Below are 12,523 nucleotides of genomic sequence, written 5' to 3' on the forward strand. Positions count from 1 at the left end.
GAGTATTCCTTCGTCAATATACACGAAGGGTGAGCCGCAACATCGGTCTCAACCGCACCAACCTGAGCCACCCCACCAACGCCCGACACCAGTGCCATCTGACGTCCTTCTGTTTTGGACTTGCCCGCAAAGACGAGTTTTTTTACCCAGTGTTTTTTCGAAGTGTTTGTCGTTAATTCAACATGACTGACGTTGCTACTTCACCTTTACCAATGTTAAGTACCATAGTTTGTTTTGACAGCTTATTGCATTACCGGGCATTTGTTCTGTTTCCAGTTGTGGTTTTTAATTTTGGAAGCGATTGGTCTGCCTCGGTGTCGGCAGCCATTTTGGGTTGTGTTCGCTTCGGTAAATTTTCAAGTTATTATTGCCCATCTGGTACACTGTTTAATCACATTTGGTCGATTGTGTCAAGCTTCGTGCTGGGTAAACGCAGTGCAGGCGCAAGGAGCAAGTGGAAGGTTGCTCACAGCATCTCCTCAACACTCACCTGGTCAAAGGGTTGTGGTGGCCGATGTGGTAACGCCCCTGGCAGGTGAACGCCAGACTAGGTTTCGAGTCCTGCTCAAACTCGTTAGTTCCTTTGGTCTCTGCAACCACACCATCCTTGTGAGCTAAGGAAGGGGGGATTGGGAGAGCCTATATAGTAGGTCTATCTGCTGAGTTATCAGCAGCCATTGCCATGCACTCCTTGGTCCTAGCTTGGGTGGAGAAGAGGCTTGGGCGCTGATCATATGGAAAGTCTCTAGGGCACTGTCCTACTTGATAGGGCAATGTCACTATCCCTTGCCTCTTGCCATTCATGAGCGGCCTTTAACATTAACCTTAATGGAAGAGCCTGCTCATAACGAGGTAAGACTACTCGCTCAGTTCCAAAAATGTAATCTTTGCCAGGGGTAAAGTGGTATGAACATAAAGTATTACATAATAAACAGAAGGGCAATTTTCTAGTCTATCAGTAAATACTGAAGAAATCGAGTCACACTTGTATTGGGGCAAAAAACCCCCGAGCAGGCTTCAAGTCCAATGAATATCATTATCCGCCTCAGCAATCTTTTTCTCCAAAAATGTCTGAGTAATGAGGCCAGCGGCTGAGTAATGAGGCCAGCGGCTAGAACAGCCACATGTCCTGTTAGAACTGTCAGTTAAGTCATGATAGTGCTGTCACCACGAAGACCATTGAGTGTCCAAAGACTTGAATGTGCCATTTTTAAGGTGAATTTCCAATGGTGGGTTTCTTTTCTACCGAAGTTTGAGGACTTGTATTAACAGTCGGGCCTTGTTCATCGTGGTTTTGGTTTTTCACGGCCAAGGAAAAAAAAAAAAATCTTTGCGTTGATTGTTTACCCAACATTAAGAATTTGATTTCTAATAGTTGGCAATAGCATTGGGATGGTCAAGAACAATGCAATATTAAATAAAAACTCTTAAAATTTGTGATAAAATTCAAGCTGGGCGATGATTTCAAGTAGCTCCCACTTGTTCCGTGCACGTGCGATGCGTTTAACCAGCACGAAGCATGACGCAGTCAACCCAATTTTGATTGGTCGGTCGTTTAAAACATGATTAGCAGTAACTCCATATAAATGACTTGGATGTTTGCATCTGCGTAGGAATAAACAACAATTTCCACTGGTTTGTGAAATGAGCATGAAAGAATGTCCTTAATTACAGTTAATTATACACAACTTTAAAACATGAAATTATAGTCATTTTGAATTAATGCAGCTTACTTAGATCTGAAGTTGCATATACATACATACATACATACAGTGAACCCTCGCTACTTCGCGGTTCGACCATCGCGGATTCACCACTTCGCGGATTTTTTCCATAACCCATATATATACAGTAATATATATATATATGTATGCATGTATTTATGTATATATGTAGGTATGTATATGTGTATACATATAAATATATATATATATATACACACACACACATATATATATATATACATATATATATATATATATATATATATGTATATATATATATATATATATATATATATATATATATATATATATATATATATATATATATATATATCTAAAGTAGGAAGATGTGATGTAGTTCTAAGGGAAAAGTATGGGAAATATGTCTGGGTAATAAGCAAAGCTCTACCTCCAGTTTGTTTCTACATTATGATCAGAGATAAATGTAAACAAAACATTGGTTGCCATTTTTTATCGTGCTTTTTAGCATGTTTAGGAAATGCATGATATAAAATCACCTTTAATATTTGTGCCTGTTTTAGTTTAGGGTACTGTAATACATGCATTAAGTGTTCTGTACATTAAAGGGTAGTTTGTTAACAGTACTACGTACAAGGGAAGGTTTTAAAAGTCTGAATATACATGTTGAATAAATAGGTAAATATGGTGTCACTACTTCGCGGATTTTCACCTATCGCGGCCGCGACTGGAACCTATCTACCGCGATAAATGAGGGTTCACTGTATATATATACCAAGGCACTTCCCCCAATTTTTGGGGGGTAGCCGACATCAACAAATGAAACAAAACAAAAAGGGGACCTCTACTCTCTACGTTCCTCTCAGCCTGACAAGGGACTCAACCGAGTTCAGCTGGTACTGCCCACCCTCCCACATTATCCACCACAGATGAAGCTTCATAATGCTGAATCCCCTACTGCTGCTACCTCCGCGGTCATCTAAGGCATCGGAGGCAGCAGCAGGCCCTACCGGAACTGCGTCACAATCGCTTGCCATTCATTCCTATTTCTAGCACGCTCTCTTGCCTCTCTCACATCTATCCTCCTATCACCCAGAGCTTTCTTCACTCCATCCATCCACCCAAACCTTGGCCTTCCTCTTGTACTTCTCCCATCAACTCTTGCATTCATCTCCTTCTTTAGCAGACAGCCATTTTCCATTCTCTCAACATGGCCAAACCACCTCAACACATTCATATTCACTCTAGCTGCTAACTCATTTCTTACACCCGTTCTCACCCTCACCACTTCGTTCCTAACCCTATCTACTCGAGATACACCAGCCATACTCCTTAGACACTTCATCTCAAACACATTCAATTTCTGTCTCTCCATCACTTTCATTCCCCACAACTCCGATCCATACATCACAGTTGGTACAATCACTTTCTCATATAGAACTCTACATTCATGCCCAACCCTCTCTTTTTTACTACTCCCTTAACTGCCCCCAACACTTTGCAAACTTCATTCACTCTCTGACGTACATCTGCTTCCACTCCACCATTTGCTGCAACAACAGACCCCAAGTACTTAAACTGATCCACCTCCTCAAGTATCTCTCCATTCAACATGACATTCAACCTTGCACCACCTTCCTTTCTCGTACATCTCATAACCTTACTCTTACCCACATTAACTCTCAACTTCCTTCTCTCACATACCCTTCCAAATTCTGTCACTAGTCGGTCAAGCTTCTCTTCTGTGTCTGCAACCAGTACAGTATCATCCGCAAACAACAACTGATTTACCTCCCATTCATGGTCATTCTCGTCTACCCGTTTTAATCCTCGTCCAAGCACTCGAGCATTCACCTCTCTCACCACTCCATCAACATACAAGTTCAACATCCACGGCGACATCACACATCCCTGTCTCAGCCCCATATTGCACAAAAACTCTAAGGGTTAGGCCAAAATAATTAAATTCTAAATGAAAGGTGAAAATATAAGCAAGGTAAACTCAAATCCAAAGTAGTTGGGCAGCTACTGTAGATATAAAAAAAGTATAAAGCAGTGTAACATGAAGAGCAGCAGAAAGTAAATGAACGTGTCTGAAACAACATCATTAAAATCCTGATTAAATGCTATAGAAACATCATTAAAATCCTGATTAAATGCTATAGAAACATCATTAAAATCCTGATTAACCCTTTTACCCCCAATGGATGTACTGGTATGTTTCACAAAACTTATCCCTTTATCCCCATGGACGAACTGGTACGTCCTTGAAAAAAACTGCTATTTACATTTTTTTTTTGCATATTTTTGATAACTTTATGAGAAACTTCAGGCATTTTCCAAAAGAATGAGACCAACCTCACCTCTCTATGATGAAAATTAAGGCTGTTAGAGCAATCTAAAAAATATATATTGCAAAATGTGCTTGAAAAAAAAAAATGCCTGGGGGTTAAGGGTTGGAAATTTTCAAATAGCCTGGGGGTAAAAGGGTTAAATGCTGCAGAAACATTAAAATCCTTATCAAATATTGTAGAAACATCATTAAAATACTGATTAAATTCTGTAGAAACATCATTAAAATCCTGATTAAATTATGTAGAAACATCATTAAAATCCTGATTAAATATTGTAGAAACATCATTAAAATCTTGATTAAATGCAGTAAATAAACAATGGAAAAAGTTATGTACCCAGATTTCTACTTGGAGAGTATCGGACTTTCCATCTGTCGAGCTTGGCTGGACGAGCCGAGGTAACCTGATCGAGGTAATCTTCCACATCCACATCAGCGTTGTAACCCTCGCCAAACCCTAATACACGCGAAAGGTCGTTTCCCGTTCCCAGGGGCAACACGGCAACAAGGGGCTCATTCTGAAAATTCATTCAGATTTATTATTTTTTTATAAAACTATATTTTGAATACATGAATCATGTTATTTTCATTAGTAAAATAAATTTTTGAATATACTTACCCGATGATCATATAGCTGTCAGCTCTGCTGCCCGACAGAAAAACCTACGGGCGGAATACGCCAGCGATCGCTATACAGGTGGGGGTGTACATCAACAGCGCCATCTGTCAAGTAGGTACTCAAGTACTCGATGTCAACACAGAACCAATTTTCTCCTCTGTCCACTGGGTCTCTATTGGGGAGGACGGGTGGGTCCTTTAATTTATGATCATCGGGTAAGTATATTCAAAAATTTATTCTACTAATGAAAATAACATTTTTCAATATTAAACTTACCCGGTGATCATATAGCTGATTCACACCCAGGGGGGTGGGTAGAGACCAGCATTACATGTTGACATTATTATGAGCTAAGTATTCCGTATTTCATTTTAGCAGTTATTCAAAATAACAAACATAAAATAAATAAGTACCTGGTAAGGAAGTCGACTTGAACAATTACTCTGCCTTTTTAAGTACGTCTTCCTTACTGAGCCTCGCGATCCTCATAGGATGCTGAGCGACTCCTAGGAGCTGAAGTATGAAGGGTTGCAACCCATACTAAAGGTCCTCATCAAAACCTCTAATCTAGGCGCTTCTCAAGAAATGACTTTGACCACCCGCCAAATCAAGTAGGATGCGAAAGGCTTCTTAGCCTTCCGGACAACCCAAAAACAATAATAAAACATTTCAAGAGAAAGATTAAAAAGGTTATGGAATTAGGGACTTGTAGTGGTCGAGCCCTCACCACTACTGCACTCGTTGCTACGAATGGTCCCAGAGTGTAGCAGTTCTCGTAAAGAGACTGGACATTCTTAAGATAAAAGACGCGAACACTGATTTGCTTTTCCAATAGGTTGCGTCGAATATACTTTGCAGAGATCTATTTTGTTTAAAGGCCACGGAAGTTGCGACAGCTCTAACTTCGTGTGTCCTTACCTTCAGCAAAGCTTGGTCTTCCTCATTCAGATGGGAATGAGCTTCTCGTATTAACAGTCTGATAAAATAGGATAAAGCATTCTCTGACATAGGCAAAGATGGATTCTTAACCGAACACCATAAAGCTTCAGACGGGCCTCGTAAAGGTTTTTAAATAGAATTTAAGAGCTCTTACAGGACATAATACTCTTTCTAGTTTATTTCCAACCATACGATAAGTTTGGAATATCGAACGATATTGGTCAAGGCCGAGAAGGCAGCTCGTGTTTGGCTAGAAAACCAAGTTGTAGAACATGTAGCCGTTTCGGATGAGAATCCGATGTTCTTGCTGAAGGCATGAATCTCACTGACTCTTTTAGCTGTGGTTAAGCATATCAGGAAAAGAGTCTTAAAGGTGAGATCTTTCAGGGAGGCTGATTGAAGCGGTTCAAACCTGTCTGACATAAGGAATCTTAGTACCACGTCTAAATTCCAACCAGGTGTAACCAAACGACGCTCCTTCGTGGTCTCAAAAGACTTAAGGAGGTCCTGTAGATCTTTATTGTTGGAAAGATCTAAGCCTCTGTGACGGAAGACTGATGCCAACATGCTTCTGTAACCCTTGATAGTGGGAGCTGAAAGAGATCGTTCTTTCCTCAGATATAAGAGAAAGTCAGCTATTTGAGTTACAGAGGTACTGGTCGAGGATACGGATACTGACTTGCACCAGTTTCGGAAGATTTCCCACTTCGATTGGTAGATTCTAAGGGTGGATGTTCTCCTTGCTCTAGCAAACGCTCTGGTTGCCTCCTTCGAAAAGCCTCTAGCTCTCGAGAGTCTTTCGATAGTCTGAAGGCAGTCAGACGAAGAGCATGGAGGCCTTGGTGTACCTTCTTTACGCGTGGCTGACGTAGAAGGTCCACCCTTAGGGGAAGTGTTCTGGGAACGTCTACTAGCCATCGAAGTACCTCGGTGAGTCATTCTCTCGCGGGCCAGAGGGAAGCAACTAGCGTCAACCTTGTCCCTTCGTGAGAGGAGAACTTCTGCAGTACCTTGTTGACAATCTTGAACGGAGGGAATGCATATAGATCTAGATGTGACCAATCTAGTAGAAAGGCATCTATATGAACTACTGCTGGGTCCGGGATAGGTGAGCAAACTATTGGGAGCCTCTTGGTCATCGAGGTTGCGAAGAGATCTATGGTTGGCTGGCCCCAGGTGGCCCAAAGTCTCTTGCATACATCCTTGTGGAGGGTCCATTCTGTTGGAATTATTTGTCCTTTCCGACTGAGACAATCTGCTATGACATTCAAGTTGCCTTGGATGAACCTCGTTACTAGTGAAAAGTCTAGACCTGTTGACCAGGTGAGGAGGTCCCTTGCGATCTCGTACCATGTCAGAGAGTAGGTCCCTCCTTGCTTGGAGATGTACGTCAAAGCCGTGTGTTGTCCGAGTTCACCTCCACCACTTGCCTTGAAGGAGAGACCTGAAGCTTTTCCAGGTCAGACGTACTGCCAGTAGCTTCTTGCAGTTGAAATGCATTGTCCTTTGACTCGAGTTCCATAATCCCGAGCATTCCCTACCGTCTAATGTCGCACCCCAGACTACGTCCGATGCGTCCGAGAAGAGAACGTGGTTGGGAGTCTGAACAGTCAGGGGAAGACCCTTTCTAAGGTTGAAAAAGTCCTTTCACCAAGTCAGACCAGACTTATCTTTCCGGAAACCGGGATCGAGACCGCTTCTAGCGTCTTGTCCTTTTTCCAGTGAAAAGCTAGATGGTATAGAAGAGGACGGAGGTGTAGTCTTCCTAGTGACACAAATTGAACCACGGATGACAGTGTCCTTACCAGACTCATCCACAGCCTGACAGGGCAGCGTTCCTTCTTCAGCATCTTCTGGATGGATAGCAGGGCTGGGGGTTGATCGTCTTGTTCAGCAACGTCCTCATCAGAGGGTTCCTCATCCGAAACTGATGAGGAAACGGCAACGGAGTGGGCAACGTCTGACTCGCTGAATCCGGTCGCACTGGTGGATGCGTGACGGAGCCGGACGCAATATCATGGTACTGCTGCACAGTCTGTGAACTGTCAACCATGGGGACGCGAGGAAGTACAGCGTCAACCCGAAACTGTCTAGACTGTCTGGGTTGTGCAGTCAACACCCTACCGGGTTGCTGAGGTTGACGCACTGCGTCACAACAAGTCACCTCTGCTGGTTGTTGAACGTCTTCCTAGTGACACACTGAACGTCAACAACCACCTCCGAGCGTCGCTTAACGTCAACGTGCGACTGGCAACCCACACTGGGTCTCATCGGTGGAGGAACCACCTCAACTGGCGGACGCGAGTAAGATACCTCAGCGTCAACAGGGCGCACAACCAACCGGTAGGAAGGTTGTTGGCCAGAAGGTTCTTCTCCGTATTAAGTCCTCTATCAAGGACACAAGCTTGGACTGCATGTCTTGCAGCAAAGCCCATTAGGGTCTACGGGAGCAGGTGTGGCAACAGACGGGGTTAGCGACTGAAGCGGAGCCATTTACCATCCCTGGAAGCCTTGTTATGTGTGACATAATAGTACAGCAAAACTACAAAGGCTCGACAAAAGTTGAGAAGTTGACCTGTAAACAACTGGAGCGTCTCCTGGCTATGCGCCTGGCCGAGTCTACCAGAATTGAGAAGTCTACCTGGGCAGAGGCATGAACTCCCAAGCTGAGAACTTCTCTCGTGTCCTATCAGACTCTCGCTCTATAAGCCAGATAAAAAGAAGGGAAATCAAAAGGCTGTATCCCTAAAACTCCTCCTGGTGCAAAAACCAGTCGCCTAGCCGACGTAACGCTCTCTAGGAGAGCGAGAGAGCACTAGCTTAACAACAACGGCTTCGAAGTCGCTAGGCCTAGTGTAAGTTCTGACGTGAGGCGAACGAGGAGCAGCAGTTACAAGAGGACATACAGCACTGGTGCATAAGTAGCAGACCAGAAGGCAACGTTATGTAACTGCTTGACAGTCTGTGAGCTGGCAACAACCAAAGCTGTGTGGGGAAGCCTCAACTCCTGACTGACTAGTCTGCTGCGGGCGAGTGGCGGTAACCACAGTGGGTTGCGGAGGCTGACGCACCGTGTCAAAACACGGCAGCTTAACTCCACCCTCCTGTTGTTGTGGTAGCACACGCACGTCAACGGAGTGCTCCGTGCGTCTGTGGGAGTCAGCATGCGTCTGGCAGGGTCGACTGCGCATGGGTGGAGGAGCTCTCACAGCCAGTGTGGGAGCAGGCAGCCGCAGCGTCTGCTGGGCGCACAACCGTGGCAGGTTGTAGGCAAACGGGTGCATCGTCAACCTTCTCCGCAGTCGGAGTGTGGGAGCAGGCAGCCTCAGCGTGAGCTGGGCGCACAACCGTGGCAGGTTGTAGGCTAACGGGTGCAGCGTTAACCTTCTCCGCACGAAACTCCTGCATAACCGCAGCTAACTGAGTCTGCATAGACTGCAGTAAAGACCACTTAGGGTCTACAAAAGCGGCAACAGACGGAGCTACTGTCCGTTGTGACTGAGGGTCTAAAACAGCGGGTGCGGCAACAGACGGAGTTACTGCCTGTTGCGGTACCACCTTGCCTCTCTTGGGAGGTGTGCAGTCGTCGGATGACTGCAGCGAGTCCGAACTGACCCAGTGGCTACACCTGGGCCGTTGGACTTGCGCGGAAGGGACCGACTTGCACTTAATAAGCTGCGAGACCTTGGTCCAAGGTTTCTTACGAGAAACCTCTTCCGCAGACGAGAAGTAAATGGGCTCTCTCGTCTTTGTGTGGGTGGGGCGATCTTGGGTAGATACGCCCGAAACCACGGAGGGAAAAACGTCTGTTCGTTGATCAAGGCCTGACGAACCCATAAGTCGTTCGACATTACTTCTCCCCTGGGCTTGGGAGCTTGCAAGAGGTCCCGGACTAGGTGAACGACAGGCACGAACAGACGAACCCTCGGACGCAACACTCTAACACTTTGCGCATATCACTTTATCACTTTGATTTTCTGTTTTGCACTTATTTCACTGAAATCGAAACTTTTACTGATTTCTACCTGAAACACGCAATCCTACCCTTCATTAAAAGGTAGTAATTGCGAAAACAGTCGTATAAAGCAACAGAAAACATATATAAAGATAAAGAATTCAGTGGCTGGGAAAGAGACTAAACACTAGATCAAATAAACTACGTTTACAATCTCTCACCGCACATAGCCTGGGAACAAGAATAAAACCCTAGAAACGTTTTACCTTCTTCCCCTACAGCGACTAGGGAGGAGAGTAAAACGAGAACAACGTTACCCGCTTGAACGAAACGTTTTTTCTCCTCTCTCTCCCTTCGTATCTATCTCTCTCTTTCTCTCTAGATTTCGCACCTGAGAGAAGAGCCCAATTATATATCGTCAAAACATGATATTTGCTAAAGGAAAAAAAAAAAACTGAAAGGTTTTCCAAATAAAAAGTTCCTTTAATTTAGAATTTAAACCATTTAAGCTAAGAAAGAATGAACGAAACGCTAGAATCGGTTTACTCTTACTGCAAAGTGAAACCGTGATACACTCTCTCTCTATCGTAACGATAGAGCGCATGTTGAACGTCCTGAACGCCAACAACTGCGTAGACTAAAAACTAAACGTTAGTTCATCTTTGAAAACAGTACGAGACTATCAAAGAAATTCTTTCATAAAACATTAAATTTAAAAAGTTTTAAATTCTTTAAAGGTTAAATACGATATAACGGGCTCAACGTTGATTAACTTCGGTTCCAAGTCAGGACCGCCTACTATCAGGAAAGGTCGCATATAAACAAAACATAAAAATTTATTTTTATATGTTTATAATAAAAGGAAAGTTAATCGAAGAGGCCTAATAAAGGCGGAGAGATATAAAATATAGATCTATAACGTGTTAAGCAAAATTACTAAAAACCTAAACACACTTCCGTCTAAGGGAAGGGTCGGCCATTTAAAAGTGAAAGAGTCCATACTCTCTTTGTCACCATAATTAAAACTATCCAAACCGAGTTCAAGTTTTGAAATGAAGATAAAACCCCTGCACAGCGAAAGCTCAAAACTAGAATAGTGTACTTCACCAAATAGTTGTGAAAACAAATCCAGTTAGTAAAAGCGTATTTAGTAAGTCTTGCCAGTGGCACGACAGAGAGAAAATTGGTTCTGTGTTGACATCGAGTACTTGAGTACCTACTTGACAGATGGCGCTGTTGATGTACACCCCCACCTGTATAGCGATCGCTGGCGTATTCCGCCCGTAGGTTTTTCTGTCGGGCAGCAGAGCTGACAGCTATATGATCATCGGGTAAGTTTAATATTGAAAAATGAGAATTATACATTCATGTTAAGTATATCAACTCAGATGTTTGTTATACATGTAAATTGAGTCTATTAGCAGTAAGTATCTATACAAAAACTTTAGTAGATGGCATGATCAAAGCAAATACTGTATATATATTTTTTATGGCTTTACTTATAAATTAAAGTATCCTAACTATGAAAGTCTCTTCAGTATTAGTACAGTGTTATAAACATAATAATATCTGGTGTCCCTCAGGGTAATGTTCTTGGCCCATACTGTTCATAATACATATATACATGTGGTTTGGCATTGAAAATAAGCTTGTTGCATATGCAGATGATGCTATTCTTTTTAAATGTATTCCATCTCCTTAATGTATTACGGATAATTTACCTTAGGATTTAATCATAAGACCAAAGTGCTAAAAATAAATCCTAACCCATAATCACCTTCAGCTTCAGTTTAAATATGGCATTAAAGACCCATCCCACGGTGCCGTCACCGCCCGCCACAATAATTCGACACGTAACATCGGAAGGAACTAAGTCGCACCACTCTAGGGCTTCCTCAGGGGGATGCTCAGCTAAATCTAATACTTGTGCCGGATTTAAAATCCTTCGGAATGAAGACAAAATGACAGAGCATTCACTGCTGCCTGATTTTTGGTTTCCTGAAAGCAAACAAAAAATCAATAACTGTACATGTCAATCAACTGATAAAATACCTTACAACCTTCATAAAAAATAAAACAATCTAAAATTAAGTCAAATGATTTTATTACAGTATTACTCAACAACCTTACTCTTACCCACATTAACTCTCAACTTCCTTCTCTCACACACTCTTCCAAATTCTGTCACTAATCGTCCAACAAATGCTGCCTTTCTCCATGCAAGTCGTAAGGCACTTGTTTTCAAACTTAAACAGATGAGAGGACCCAGTTCATTTCTCAGCATCATTATTTAATTTTCAAGTAATAGTGTAGATTGCAAAGAGTAGTTGTAAATGGACATCATATTGTCTACAGGAATATAATATCTAGTGTCCCTCAGGGTAGTGATCTCGGCCCATACTGTTCATATTATAGTGATTTGACATTGTAAATAAGCTTGTTGCATATGCAGATGCTACTACTCTCTTTAAATACATTCCATCTCCTTAATGTAAACCTGTTGTTGCTTAATCCCTTAATAACAATATAAGCTAACATCAGTATATGGTGCAAGTTATGGGGAATGACGCTGAATCCTAACAAAACTCATGTTATAACTGTAAATAAGTCAAGGACAGTGTCTCTTCAACATCTATATTTTTTCATAGACAATGTCTCTTTAACAGTGTACAGTAGATCATTTGAAATAAATTTAAAAGTAATTTGCATCTTTTCTAGTTTATCAAATAGGGGATATGTCTTTAAAGGAGCTGGAATGTCCATTGAATTGTTAACAAAGTAGTTGCTTAATGACAAGGGTAGAACCCAATCACTCACAGGTTTGTATATTGATGCACCAAAAACCTGACACATTTTCCCCTTGACAGGATCAAGTCCATAAAGTTCTTCTTGAGATTTACAAAGTCCTAGGAAGTGGCAAGTAGACTACGGCTACATACCAGTGGTATCCAAGA

At 42.5% G+C, this 12,523-nt stretch overlaps 1 protein-coding gene across 2 annotated transcripts in view; it reads right to left on the reverse strand.

The window, feature by feature from the left end:
* Dgkepsilon (diacylglycerol kinase epsilon) overlaps positions 1-12,523 on the reverse strand; it is a 54,475-nt gene that overhangs the window by 13,448 nt on the left and 28,504 nt on the right. For both annotated transcript variants that reach the window (XM_068359869.1, XM_068359870.1), the window contains exons 6-7: positions 11,347-11,567; positions 4,394-4,574 (exon numbers count right to left, since the gene is read on the reverse strand). In XM_068359869.1, coding sequence (XP_068215970.1) covers positions 4,394-4,574; positions 11,347-11,567 — 402 coding nt within the window. The remainder of the gene's footprint in view (positions 1-4,393; positions 4,575-11,346; positions 11,568-12,523) is intronic.

This window comes from Palaemon carinicauda, chromosome 36 (genome assembly GCF_036898095.1).
Source record: "Palaemon carinicauda isolate YSFRI2023 chromosome 36, ASM3689809v2, whole genome shotgun sequence".
NCBI lineage: Eukaryota > Metazoa > Arthropoda > Malacostraca > Decapoda > Palaemonidae > Palaemon > Palaemon carinicauda.